The sequence below is a fragment of the Leptonychotes weddellii genome, chromosome 6 (genome assembly GCF_054177405.1).
Source record: "Leptonychotes weddellii isolate Sample4059 chromosome 6, ASM5417740v2, whole genome shotgun sequence".
Taxonomy (NCBI): domain Eukaryota; kingdom Metazoa; phylum Chordata; class Mammalia; order Carnivora; family Phocidae; genus Leptonychotes; species Leptonychotes weddellii.
The window spans coordinates 57,254,932-57,270,168 of record NC_138374.1 but is presented as its reverse complement, the minus strand read 5'-3'; the positions used below and the strand labels follow the sequence as shown (position 1 = coordinate 57,270,168).

The 15,237-nt window shown below is 39.3% G+C and overlaps 1 protein-coding gene across 1 annotated transcript in view; it reads left to right on the top strand.

The window, feature by feature from the left end:
* The first annotated feature begins 11,578 nt into the window (after nt 1–11,578).
* The window catches only part of CABCOCO1 (ciliary associated calcium binding coiled-coil 1), a 73,127-nt gene continuing 69,468 nt past the window's right edge, over nt 11,579–15,237 (top strand). Inside the window, exon 1 of the mRNA XM_081823103.1 lies at nt 11,579–11,743. Within this exon, the coding sequence (XP_081679229.1) occupies nt 11,669–11,743 (75 nt within the window). The 5' untranslated portion in view covers nt 11,579–11,668. The remainder of the gene's footprint in view (nt 11,744–15,237) is intronic.

Here is a 15,237-nt window from a genome sequence, read left to right as displayed (position 1 = left end):
AAATAGGTGAGAGAAAAAAACTGTTTTGATCATTGAACTATTTATATTCACAAAAGGAGCAATATTTCCTAGTTTCATTTGGGCAACTATGGGCACAATCTATGCTATTTCCTAATTCCTTAGGTAGCTGCCATTTTAGAATCATTTCCATGTTTACATCAATGGATTTTGACCTATGAATGCCCCTCCCCCTGATATTGTTAAAATTACACTTCAAAACATAAATAGGTGAAAGTGTTATATTGTTTATATAAATATACTGCCTATAGTCTATTTTAACGTATGATTATTATAACTATAAACATTTATTTGTTGATTATAACATATATTTGTTTATAACTATAAAAATTAGCATAATGAGACTATTCCAGCCATGTCAGTCTCAATATTAAATGTATTCCAATATTCTAACTTGGTTTCATAGTGTTAAAACAAAAACAAAACCTTTATCTACCTAAGTAATTTTAAACAGTAAGTTTAAAAGGCAAACAAACAAACAAACAAAAACCAAGCTTCCCTATAGTCTCAGGATATTCTTTAAGTAATTCAGAACTTCAGATAAAATCAAGGTTTAGTCGTTAATTATATCTCAGCTTTTCTCAAATATAAGTCAGGCAAAAAGCATCTAAACCTAACAAACAGTACTAAATTACCTTTCATATCACATTATATAAACATGCTATGGGTTCCCTTGTTAATGAATTGTCCACAATTCCATAATGGTGAGAACACGTACCCAGCAGACATTTCTGATACTACCCTGTGATACACATGAGCTATTTTACAGTTTTATGTTGAACAGACATGCCAAGACATGACTTTTTAAAAAATCATGCAAAATTTAAACATACCTAACCAATGAAACACTTATACAGTGTTCAAATGTATGCACAGAGTTCGAAAAATGTTTGCATGCAGCCATGCAAAAATTTCCTAACCAAGTTTTCAGAGGTTAAGGATCCTCCAATATGTTAATGTGGATTACAGTATTGTGAATACACATTTTAAAACACAGTTTTAAAGATATGGCTAATAATAGATGTTTTGAAGAACTAATGTTCCACCAAATTTTAGTGCAACCTCCAAACAGTTTGTGAACCACTGCCTTGAGACACAACACAGTGTCGTGTAACTTAGGCTCTTAATCAGATAGTCCTGAGTTTAAATTCTATCACCTTTACTAAATAGCTGTGTAATCGAGAGTAAATAATTAACTTTTTTAAGCTTCAGTGACCACATCTGTAGTGAGATTTGAATAAGATATTGTGCAAAAAGCAGTTAGGCAGAACACTAGTTATGATAACGGTGATGAAAAGCTCTGTTCAGGTGTCATCTTTTCTGTAAGGCCTATCCTGACCATCCTCCTTAAAACTGCAACATGTCCAGATTCTTCCAACCCCACCCTTTGGATCCCCCTTCACTCTGTCCTATTATTTTCCCATGGCACTTAACCACTTTCCAGCAAACTATTAGCCATCAACCAGTAGGATATGATTTCCAGTTCAAGAAACATCACCTAAATCAGGCTCTTTGAAGATCTTAATTTCTCAGACTCACATAGACAAAAAGCTTTCCAAAATACTAATTAGTGGGTTCTTATATTTGAAATAGAATCTGGATTTATTAACTCACTAGAGTGGAATTTGAGAGGAAAGAGGGCTTTTGTTCACCAAATGCTCTCAATACTGCCTGTCCCTAGTCTGTAGTCAATAAACATTTGTTGAACAAATGGATGAATGAATGGTATGAAAATGCCATATTTCACATTATCAGCAGTTTTAAACTGTCCTGAATCGTGGAGAAAATTCCTTTTACTCCATTTTCAGTTCTTACAACTCAGAATAATCATATAATTAAGCACTATTACTGGAGGCGGAGTTAGAAGCAGGACTCTAGCATTGTGTTTGTCTTTCCATGAATGGATACAACCCAAGCTGGTTTCATGGACACCCTCATCTAGGTTTCAGTAGGGAAGAAAGGGAAGCCTCCCTAGGCAAAGAAGAAAGTTAAAGTTTATAGTGGCTCACCAGGAAAAGCCTAGCACCTGATGCTGGAGAGGAGTAGATAGAATTTTTCCAGTAGCCTATGGAAAAACAGGACCTTTTCTGTCAAGAGAGAACAGTAATTCTGCCAATGGGTTCCAGAGGACACGACGACAATAAGAAACTAGAAGCATGTTCTGCCCTGTTGTCTTAAGGTGTTCTTGGACCCTGGACCTACGACCAATGGACTCTACCACTTATGAAATCCAGGGAGAAGACCAGCTTCTCAACTCTTCTTGAGTATGGCCAAGTGAGAAGGCTGTCACATAGAGGATGGTTAGGCATTCAGGAGTGGTTGGCTTAGGCAAGAGTAGCCCACTGGCCCTTTCAAAATCTACATTTCAAACATATTTCTAATACTTACTTGAGCTGCTTAACTTTAACCAACTTGCATCAGTCAACTTAGTATTTATGCCCATGGTGGCAACTATTTTAAGAGAGAGTTTAATGGTAGAAAGAAAAAATTGTCTCATTTGCTTAGAGGCTCTAGGTCCCAAAGAGGGGATTGTCCTAGCAACACTTCTACCAGGGGATGGTAATGCCAGAGAAAGCGAACCTATCAAAAGACTCTGGCCAAATCTCCTATGAGCTCACTCCTAAAGACAGGAGTGTGGTTCCGCATTGTGGTGGTTTCAAATAACTTTGTGTTTTGTTTGTTTGTTTGTTTTGTTTTGTTTTTTAATTTTTTTAAATTTTATTATGTTAATCACCATACATTACATTATTAGTTTTTGATGTCGTGTTCCATGATTCACTGTTTGCCTATAACACCCAGTGCCCTCTTTAATACCCATCACCAGGCTAACCCATCACCCCACCCCCCTCCCCTCTAGAACCCTCAGTTTGTTTCTCAGAGTCCATAGTCTCTCATTGTTTTTTAATTTGACTTCACTTTCTCTCTCCAAAGTCTGAAGATTACTTTTGTTCTCCCATCCACCTTCTCTTCTCTTATTTTCCAATCTTATACTCTCCTTTTTCTAGGCAAACATTCTAAGTTTAGATGACTTAGCATGAGGAAATATTTAATGATTTTCTAAGAAGAACCATTGATGTTACATGAAAATAAAGTCATTTTTCCTAAGGTTACCTAGCTGGTCAAAAGCCTCATTTGACAGGATTTACTGTACTACCCTGTAATCAAGCTATGTCTACCAGGACATACTCGTGACCATGAGGTGACACCATAATGGGCATGTGGAACTATTATCACAGTTAACAAGATGGAAGTTAACCAATAATTACAAATAGCTGACACTGAGTTTGGGAACTACCACATATAATCTTCTCATACTCTTTACAGAACTAGCTTCCCAGCACATAGAGACAATCAGCTCTTTCAAAAAAAAGTTAATGACTTCTATTATAAAATAAAATAGAAAATGGCGTAGAAAATTCTGTGATAGCTTAGTGTACTCCTCTGAAAGCTGCATGATGATATCATGAATTCCTGTAGTGTAAATGCTTAACCCAGCTTAGAGGCACACAAAAATGCATTTCATCTGAAAGGACACACTTGAGCCTTTTGGTGAAATAGAAAAATAATGTTTAATATTATACGATTTATTGCATTAGAATCAAGCATAAACATAGCTACAAGAATATTTTCTATTGATTTCTTTACATTTTCACCATCCTGCTCTACCTATTAATTGGATGCTTACCAGAGCACTGCAATAGATGCTATGGAGTATAGAAGAAATCACAATATCTTATGACTCTAGTAAATGTAATTAAGCTGTCTCTAGGTGAGTTCTAAGAAGATACCAGAAGAGATCTTCTGTTTCCAAAATATAAACTCCACAACTTGGCAATCCTTTATCAAAAACTCATGCATTTGAGTTACAAAAGAATTTTCTATCTTTAAGGAGTCTCTTAGTAAAATACAAATATACCTTAGTAGGTGCTAAGTCATATCACCTCACACTTTAGTTATGACTATATACCTTGGTTAATGACCTGCCCAGAGTAAAACACTAATGAATTAGCAATTATTGTGAAGGTACTGGGGAAGCAGGGCAGGGATGAGAGGAGAACATGGAGGGGTAGGTGGAAAGTTTCCAGTAATGAAACTCATCAACCCACCCAGGCTCTTGAGTGCATAGCACAGCTAAGGTAGTGTGACTCAGTGGAGCAGAGTGAGTGGGCCGTGCAATCACAGGAACTAGTTCATACTTGGGCCTGCCTGCTATATACTTAGCCACAGACATTAGGTCAGTTGGCTCTCTGAGCTTCCGTGTCCTCATCTGTAAAACAAAATAATACCATTGTATTAGGGTTCTCCAGAGAAACAGGACTGATGGGATATGTATAAGTACAGAGAGAGAGAGAGAGAGACAGTTATTATAAGGAGTCGGCTCACATGACTATGGAGACCAAGAAGTCCACCATCTGACATCTGCAAATGAAGGCCTACGAAAGCCATGGTCAAGTCCAAGTCCAAAGACCTGACAACCAGGGAAGCCAATGACATAACTCCTATTCTGAGTCCAAGGGCAAAAGAAGACTGTTTCAGCTCAACAGCCAGGCAGAGAAAGCAAATTCTTTTTTCTTCCACCTTGTTGTTCTATTCAGACCCTCATGGGATTGGATGATGCCACACCCACATTAGGGACGACAATCCACTTTTGTTTCAGTCTACTGATTGAAATGCTAATCTCATTCAGAAACACCCTCACAGACACACTCAGAAATAATATTCAGCCAAATATTTGGGTACCCTGTGGCCTCATTAAGCTGTCACATAAAATTAGCTTAGGGTGCCTGGGTGGCTCAGGTGGTTAAGTGTCCAACTCTTGTTTTTGGCTCATGTCACGATCTCAGGGTTGTGAGAAGAATCGCTCTCTCCCTCTCCCACTGCTCCCCCGCCCCGCCACTAGTGTTCACTCTCTCTCTCAAATAAATAAATAAATATAAATAAATATAAAAATTAGCCGTCAAAAGTCCACACCTTGTCAGCTTGGCACCTGTGTGCATCTCCTTAAACCATACCTAATCTCCAAATAAAGAAAATAACATTGTCATAATTCTGCTTAACATGATACAACTATCCTGTGTACAACTGAAAATGCACCAACCTCTTCCCCAGAAAAGAAGGTAAAGTCCTGGAGTGACATTTCGTCTTCTCCTCGATTTCCTGTAACTTAAATACCATGATGTAAAATTAATAATACATAAATACTATAATGTAAAATCAATACATCTTATGTTACATAAGAGAGAAAGAGAGGAAAGAAAACATACATACACAAATATATTCATAACAAAATAAGGGGAAAATACTCATGATAATTACAGTCTTTGTTTCTCTAACTGATCTTGGTCATAGCTAGCATTTATAACCACCTTCTTCCACTAACTCATTATGTATTCCCTTTGCCTTCAGCAAGTAACTTAGCTGGATCATGGTTCTTTACCTGGTGGGATGACCTGAACCTTCATTCCTGAAGAGACTGGGTCATTAGTAGTCCTCCCTGGATAGGGTTGTTGTAGTTTTCCATTGACCTCAGTCACAGGGCCTGGTAATACTAAGCGAGGACTTAGGGGTCTCCTGTATACCTGACATACTCTTCTTTACCTCCATTATGGAATAGAAGCCCATTTTCCTCTTGGTGTTAAGGATCAGTCACCCCAGCCAACAGCGTAACTCCCTTCTTTGCCTGTTGATTCAGGGACATGAGAAGCCCAAAGTGGTCAGGTGGCAATTTTAACTTCCAGTTCAGTGGGATCATTGTTATGTGTCCTGGTAGAAGCCTTCCTCCCTTTGGAACTAATACCTCTAGGCCAGCAGAGCAGGCCATGGGAACAGGAAGTATGAATTTTGCTAGTGGCTTACTAGGGTAGTAATAGTGAATGTTGTCACTACCATTTCCACTCCTCAATTCCTGGACCCAGGAATCCTAGCTATGGAAGAAATAACACCATATACTGGATGCTCATCCAGAGCTTTTTGGAGAAATTTGCCTCAGCCCTGTCGGGTATTGACACCTCTCTGATGTCTTCAAACTGAGTGACTGAGCCTTCAAGAGGCCATTCCACTGTTCCATCACATGCTCCACTTCAGGATGAGGGGGAATATTGTGAAGACCAATGAGCGTGGGCCCATTGCCGCGCTTCTTTTGCTGTAAAATAATTTCCTTGATCAAAAACAATGCCATGTGGAATGCTGTAAACGTGGATTCAGATGATTAAATGACATAATGCATGTTATTTTACTTTCTTAGAATCATAAGCATGCATATACACCAGAAGTGTTTAATAACAGTAATATTGCCGATTTGCCAAAGTGAACATTTTAGACAATGAATGCTTTGGGAAATTATGTTGTAATAGCATTTTCAGAGATGAAGATTCCTTAGAGATTATCTAGTGGCTTTCAAACTTTTTCAAGCTCACAATCCTTCCTTCTAACAAAATTTATAAGAAAGCTATTATGTAAAACAGGTAAAATTAGACTTGCTATATTTAAAAGTAGAATGGGGTGGGAGGTAGTGCAGAGAAGGAGGCAATGCTTGCCTGCCCAGTCAAGGCACTTCCCAGAATCCCCCAGGAGAGGCTTTCTCAAAAATACATTTAAATACATTAATGTAGTGGCACCCAGTCACTTTTAGGCAGTTTTAGAAGGGAAAAACATCAATACAACTATTCTGATCATACATATTTCACAAATGTAAAATATGGGATGAATTTTGATTTTTACAAAAATTCTTTATGGCTAACTCAAATCATGTGTTTAAAGATTCTGCTTGCACTTTAGGAATTTGGGTCAGGCTGCCTTGGCTAACATTCTGGAAACAGGGTGCAGTTTTTGTCAGCTGAAGCATTTCACTTAATATGTATGCCATTGCCTGGGTTTAACTTGTGTTTTGGCATTAAATTACCAGTCCGCAAATACGGATCGATGATTCAAAAGTAGTTCACTGAAGCATAAAAGGAATGATGAAACTATTAGCATAAATGCTGCAATAAAGAACAATTTGTAAATGAAAATAATTAGTAGGGCTTGTGTACAAATACAGATTATAAATCTAAATGTGCTGGGAGGAGTGAAGCTGTGAACCACATGCATTCTCACAAACCACTCCCCTGCCTGTTGTGGCCCTCCTGGTTTCCAGATGAATTCCATACCACATGGCATGGGAGGTTTTATTGGGAAAGGTCAAACATTCAGGGCCAGGATCAGCATGAAGAGAAGAAGGCACTGCTCCTCCCCCACACTTCCCACCATTCATGGAGAAAGCAGGACCTGGACCAAGGCCCAGGTGATCTGTTATTTTGTGTTTTAATAGGACAAATTTTAAAGAAGTTTTGTCAACAGGGGAACTATATAGTCTGCTTGGCGTCCAGAGGTTAGAATTTGGGGAGCCGGTAGTTTATACGGGCTGTCTGAGACAGACAACTGCTTAGGACATGGATGACACAGGTCCCATGGGTAGTTACAACACTCCCCTGCTTGCCATCCATCTTGAGGGTAGTGGAACTTGGGTGCAGCTGCTCCGGGTAGAGAACGGGCGAGGGTGGGATGCAGTCCTACCTAAATAATTGTTTAAGATGTCTTGTAGATGATACTGCTCATTGCAAAACAACTAAATGGTGGACAACAATGGTGTTGAGCAAGCCAGGCTTAGTCTTTTGTGTTAAATGTTCTGGAGTTAATTTTTGCTGATATCAGTCCAGATACCAGCAGGAAACAGATGGCAAAAGGGGGAAACTGAGGAAAATTTAGTAAAGGAGCTATTTATAAACATATGGGCAGACATAAGGGAAACTAGCAAGGGATGGGGAACCATCCTGGGGCTAGGAACAAGAGGGAGACATTATTGCTTCGAGGTCTGAAGGGGAAAGGGGAGAAGGTTACCAAAACCCAGAGACAGCTATAGCTCTGGAGAAGCTAAGGGATGGGCTGTGGCCTTGAAAGCCTTTGGTGTAGGAACCTAGTACTTCCGGCCTACTATCCTGCAGGGAGGAATGAAGGGAGAATAAATGACCCTCACGTCACTCTTCCTCCCTCCAACCCCCTGCTGGTGTTTCCATTGGCCAAAATGAACCACAGGTCAGAGGGCAAGGAATGTAGTAAATCCAGCTGTTGGAGTCCATAATGGTCAACCTTCCAGGTCACAAGGCTGAGTGGAGAAGGAAAAGAATGGATATGAAGGGCAAACAGAGAATGTCCACATACCAAGGAAGATAGAGCCTAGTGGCAGCTCTTGAGGGGGTACAGCTTGAGGACAGCAAAGGAAGTAAGGGCGTGGAGTGGTTTAAAGAGAGGTGAGGAGTAAGATCCCACTTTTTCAATAAATTGATCAGGAAGAAAAAGAACAAGTTACAAAACTATCTTAAAGCGGTCTCTGGATTAGGAAAAGAGTATTTTCTGATTAGGGAAAGAGACTTGGAGTTTTCATTTGAAGAGCATAAGGATCTACTGTAAAGGGAGTAACTGGAGAAAGAGAGAATAACAGATAAACCCACAATGGAGAGTATAGAGTTTTGAAGACAAGTTGCAGATAATGAACAATGTCAAAATTGTATCAACTGTTTACTGAAAATCATTATCAGCCCCCATAGTTAGTCAGTCTTAGAACTACTTAAAACTAGTACAACAGGTTTACTATGCCATCTCCTAAACATGTTTTATTAGGCTTTAAAATGTTCTCACATATGACTTGAACAGATTAAGGCACTTGATTGAAATAAGAAGGCCAGATTTGAAGATTAGGTAAAGGCTAAGAAAACTGAATAGATTTCAAAATTGATTAGCTCTTGGAATACTTTCTTGGCTAAAATTAAATATGTAACAGAGAATGAAGGCAATTACTCACAAATTAAATGCTTTTTATATTTTTTCTTTCTACATCTAACAATTTTTACGTATTTCAAGGCTAACATATAACATGTTATCTGAATTCCATCTACAGAACGTTGTGGTGTCTCAGAACCACTTAAAGGCCAAATTGGAATTTTTCCAGCTTGATCCACTTAAGATCATCACGAGTGTTAAAAGATTGAAGACCTCAGGAATCACGTTGTTTGAACTAGTAGTATGTCATTAATCACATTAGTGACATTATTTCATTTGTTGTTAAAGAACTTCATTCATACTTAAAAGAAGCCAGTAACACAGGCACCACGAAATGTTTCCCTACTTAAGAAGCCAACTGACATCTCGCTGTCGGAGCTTATTGCCATATATTGCCACACTAGACCATCAACATCCATCATAGTATTGTCTAGTCCTTTCCTAAATGTTTCTCAGGTATGTAAAAGTATGGTTTATTTTAAACATCCAATACTTGAATTGGCAAAATTGTGAAAATGCCTCTCTTCTAGAAAATCTGATTCTATTTGTAAAAAGCACAGGTTTACAGGTATAGGGATGGGAATATTTTCATGAGAACAGGGCCAATCCAATGGATCAAAATAGCAGTACTGAGCTATCCCATATTTCACTGTGATGTGGTAAAAGTCAAAGGTCTTTTCAAACAATAATTGTAAACTACAAGACCCATATGTTTCCTTTTCTCTTCCATCCTACAACAATAAGATAAAAAATGGAATTTTACAGCCTTTGGTTAGAAGCCTTTATCTTCAAAAGAGACCTGAGAAGGAAGACTTAACTGACCTTTCCATGTAAGAAAGCACATCACCTACTGAGATTTGTCTTCCTTGTTGGCACCTCCCTACAAAAGAAGTGAGAGGCTAAAATCAGCTTCAACTTGTGCAAATTAAAAGTAACCTTCAGGCTAATGGGCTTTCAACACCACTCCTTACTGGGAAAAAAATTTTGTGTCCCATAAAATTAAATTACCTCCTCAAAAATGACTTCTCCAATAAATTACGCCATTAAATAGAGTAAAACTGGAATTCCTACAAAACAATTGCCCCTCTCTGAGGCAACTCTCCCATCACTGTGAAAATTGATTCCATCTTTAAGGAAGTATCCATCAGGTCCAAAAAAAGGGGCACAAAACCCCTAAAAAAACTGCCAAAGAAATAGCAGGACAATTAAAGGCCAGAAAAATAAATCAGACTTTTGAGGAAACAAGAACTGCAGCTTAGAGAGATCAATGCTTTAGCACTCTACCAAATGCTAAATTTAAAGAATGTGGAGAGTTGTCACCTAGCAGAAGGTGACTTGTTATTTTCAATTTCTTTGAAGTAGCTATCAGAAGGAAACAAATAATTAAGCATTGTAATGAGTTTGTGAGGTGGTAGCTTTTGTATTAACTCTGGCAATCACTATAAATCGACTATATTTTCACTAATTGAGGAAGTTCTAATGTAGTTCTTTTTAAATGGGGTTGGAAGTCATAGACACATTGTTAAATGACTACTCTGTATTAGGAACAAAACCAGTTTCTTCAAGAATGAAGATATCAAGGAAAGGACACTACAATTCACTTGAAAGATTGACCAAACATACACAAAACAGGAGAATTCAAGAACACAAGTTGACAGTACAAACTGTGCGCATAGTTGAGCTGGGAGGCAATTGGGCACAATTATCATGAGGCTATGTAAAGCTAAAGTGTTCAATTTGACCTGAAAGGCACTGGGCAAATATAAGAGGTCCACGATGAAATATTATCCTGGCAGCTGTGTACAAGGTGGATTAAGGTCAGGAGAAGCATAATACAAACTAATACTAACCCTAATAACATCTAACGCTTATAGGTGCCAGGCACTGTTCTAAACATTCTCATATATTAACATATTAAATCCTCACACATGAAATCCTGTATATTAACATGTTAAGTCCTTGATGCTATGAGATTCTGTTACCATCTCATTTTATAGATGGGGAAACCGAAGCACTTTCATAACGTCTGATTTTTACAGTCAACTTTCTGCATAGCAACCCCACACAGGTAAATACAAGGTGAATTTTCAAAGCAGGTGTTGTCATACTAATACGGCCACTAGATACATTATTTTCAAATGCTTTTATTATTGAAAATTTCAAACGTACCTAAAATAGAGAGTAATGTAATGACCCCGCCCCCTCCATGTACCCAATCTTGATTCACCTACCATAACTCCACTCAATAATCCAAACCCCTCCCCTCACTATTTTGGAGTAAATGCAAACATTGTATCACTTCATCATCACTAAATCTTTCAGTATTTATCTCTAAGAGGACACTTCTTTTTTCTTCTAAACAGGACAATAACATATCGCCTTAAAATTACAATAACTCCTTAATATCAAAAATCAATCAATGATCAAGTTCCAATAATAGATCTCATTTTAGTATTTATTGAGGACTTGCGATGTTAGCATTAGACACTTGCCCACATACTAATTCATTTGAATTGCTGTTATTTAAATTGCCTTTTTTTTCCTTCTTGCTTTCACTCTTACTGAAAGGAAGGAGTCTTTCTCTACCCGGGGATTCAAAGCCCTGCTGTGAGAGATCTCGGCAGAGCAGCCCTGCGGCTGCCCCGGCTCCGACCCCGCCGCGGCCCCAGCCCCGGCCCCGCTCCCGCCCCTGCCCCTGCCCTCTCCCGGAGGGGCCCAAGTTCCGACCCGGAAGCCTCTTCGCGGAGGGATCCGTTCCCCAGACTCGCGCCCCCGGCCCCGCCTTTGTTGCCTAGGCGACGAAGGGCCGCGGCCCCGGGGCGAGATCCTGAGGATGTCCGTGGGGACCACTCCCGGGGGAACGACACCCGCGGCGACGACCCCGGCGGGAACCACACCCGATTCGGAGGTACGCCGCCCCTTCCCGGCACCCGCGACCCTCGAGCGCACGCCCCGTTCCCGGGGAGGCGTCCCGCTCCCGGGTTGGCGTCCCGCTCCCGGGTTGGGAGCGCGGCGCGCACTGGCGGCCCGGCAGGAAACCGACCCGAGCGGCGCCAGGGCCCGGGAGGCGGGCGGGGGTCGCTGGGGCAGCTCCCCGCGTTCCCCGAGCCCTGCCGCCCGCCGCGCCCCTGCCCAGGCGCGCCTCTCGAGGTTCCCTGGAATAGAAACTGTAGAAATTCCTCCCTTGGTCGGTTCCAGGTCCCGGCGACCTCACAACACTGTGCTTCTCTCGGATTCTCTGCACTTGAAAGGGGATCTTGGAAAGTGCTACTAATTCTTTTGCAGTGATCATAGTTCCTATTGCTCAAAGGTGTCGTGGAATAATAACTCTTCATTGTTAGTAGATTGATTAATATTTGAAGGCCAGGGCTTGGTGTCTCCCTGATTATTTTACCACTTCTCTAAATACAGAGATACACGATAGGACAAAGGAGGGGCCCTGGAAAATCCACCTTCTGGTTATGGCTTAGTTGCTCAGGGTCAACTTGTCTCTTTAGGAAAGTTATTTTTAACTTCCTTGGGCCCCAGTGGTTTCCTGTATGTGGAAAAGAAAAAGAAAGAAAGAAAAAAGGATTTATCTTTAGGCCCCTCCCAACACCAGCTCTCAGTAATAAAACCGGTTTTAGGTAACTTTAATTATTCATAAGCTTAGTATCCTGAGATTTTAATTAAGAACATATCTGCTATTCCAGATATAGCTAAAAGAAAATGTTTAAATCTTCACACAGAGTCCATCATGTTGTTCTAGGAAGTTTTGTCTTGAGTTTTTTTTAAGACTGAAGGTGAATAATAACGTTAGCTTAACATTGCAATGCTCAACTCCCTTATTAGTCTAAATAACATTTTTTGTGCAGAAGCTAAATATTAACTGCTATTTTCTAAATGTAGAAACACACAGCCAATAATCTAGTGCCTTGCCGGAGATATGTACAAGTCGTTCCCAATCCAGATTCTTCCCAATACTGCAGACAGCTAAAGCAGGCTGACTCTCTTATGAGCCTTTTGAAATTAGCATACATTAAAAATACATTTAATGTGATAAACTGGTTACTAAACTAGTTAATCCCTTGTGATCTCTAATGTAAGTAATACAATTTCAAAAGTGGCAGAGATAATTTCCCAATTAAGTCATGTTATTTAAATATATACAAAAACTTACTTAAGAAAATGCTCAATTGTCAGTGATACTTGCATATACTTACTTATCCATGTAGATATAGATATGTCCTTTCTAAGAAGACTCTGATAATTTGGGTTTAACGAATCTGCACTTTAAAAAATAAAAAAGGGAAGAAAAGAAAAAGAAATACCCATAATTTTCTTTTGAAGATGCGAAGAAGTGCCATGCCCCAGGGGAAAAGAAAATCACTTGTTTTTTGGATGGGTCAGATGAATTGAGTTAGTTATAGACCTTCGGTGATTATCTGCCATCTTAGCACTGTCAGTGGGTACATTTGTTAACTTTTTGGAGGAGCAGGTATTCCCTGTGACGAGCAATTCAGAAAATGCTCAATCTTCTGGTTAGTAACAAACTGAAGAAATCAAGATGGAATTTGGACTCACTGAGCTGTACTCACTTAGCCTGTACTGAGATGAACAGGTTGATACACTGCATGTTAGAAACACCATTTTCCATTCTAATGAAAGCAGAGTTCCTGTGGGTCACAGAGAAGCCAGTGGATCCATAGGGCCTTCATTCATTGGAGTGATAAGGCCTCCTGGCCGCCCATTTGTGCCCACGATGTGTTTTAGGGGTTAGATGGAAAAAATGGCAAAGACCCCTCTCTCAAAATCTATGTTCCCAAGGCTACTGATTTTCAGTTAGATACTGGAAGGTTCTTCTCAGATCAGAGTATTTCCAGAGTTGATCCCCCAAGACCTAGTCCCTTATGGTGTCATTTCTAATAAATTTTGTATCCAAATTGACTTAGCCAGTAGACCATCTAGTCATCCTGGCCAAGCAGTAGTGAAATATTTTTTTTTCTTGCCAAGTCAATCGGAAATAAAGCATAAGCTTCCAGTAGTCTGAGGTTTCCCGACTTATTTATTGCCAGTACCTAGAACGAAAACAACCAATTATCCCAATCACATAGTAGGCACTCAGTAAAATATGATAACTAATTAAAATCACAGGTGGTCTGATGTATGCCAGGAAAGATAGTTATCGTAGACCAAAAGTTATTGAGAAACTGTGAACAAACACACATGAGATGCAAGTCCAGGAAGATATTTTTTTCTGTAGCATTGCATAAACTTTTTTTGCCAGCTTTCTGAATTTAACATTCCGGATTCTTTAGTAACATGGGAGTTAATGCCTCCCTCTAAAAAGTAAGACCAAATGTTTGGGAGGTATCTGTATAAATGCATAAGACTAAACAAAAATGACAAAGATCTGAAAATATTTACTATGTATAGATCTGTAAATGAAAGGAATTTATAAATGTTTACAAATTAAATTATAAATGAATTTATAAATGAATACTTAGAATTTAATCATCAGTCTTTTATCAGTAGTTGGTTCATAACTGACTTTCTTAGTGTCTTAAAAAATATTATTTGGGAAATATCATTTAAGTAGCATATATGAAAGGACTATACTTCAACTTACATCAGAGACCTAAAAGAAAATGTAAATGATTATTGCCCAGTTGCTTCTTCTGAATAATGTCTCGAAGTGTTACCACATTCCCTAATAGATGACATTTACTCAGTGCCTTCGAGACTTTATCAGGATAAGAGGACACTTGCATAATCTTGAGTGGAAAGATGGTGTCTTGTCTTGGAGATCTTCAACATGGCCACAGATGATTCTCTCTACATTAGGTGGTCTCCCTAACAAACCTTGAAAACAGCTCCCACCCCATCATCGACAGGTTGGAGAGAAACACTTAGGGCTCAACTTGAGCAGCAAGATGATCAGGGTCCTTCTGTTTCTATATCACTCAAGAGATATTTATTGAACCCATTTTAGGCACATACTGTAGGAAAACCTGAGCAGGACCATGGGGAGGATGCCAAAAGTATTACATAAAATATTGTTAAGACAGTACTAACATTGCTCAAAATGTTAATATACAGTAGTAGTATTTATAAAACATTTAGAACCTCTGGAGTAGTGGCTGTGGGTGTGGAAAATTTGACAGATATTTAAGCTTGTCTTTCTTTTTACTAGTGGTTTTTGGGTTTCTATTTTATTTTAAAAGTCCTGCTTCTCTTCAGCCTCCCTTTCAGATTATGCAAGTAATCTCTACTCTTTTTCTAATATTTAAAGTGTTATTTTTTCTGCATGGAGCACTGGGTGTTATATGCAAATAATGAATCATGGAACACTACATCAAAAACTAATGATGTTGGGGCGCCTGGGTGGCTCAGTTGGTTGAGCGACTGCCTTCAGCTCAGGTC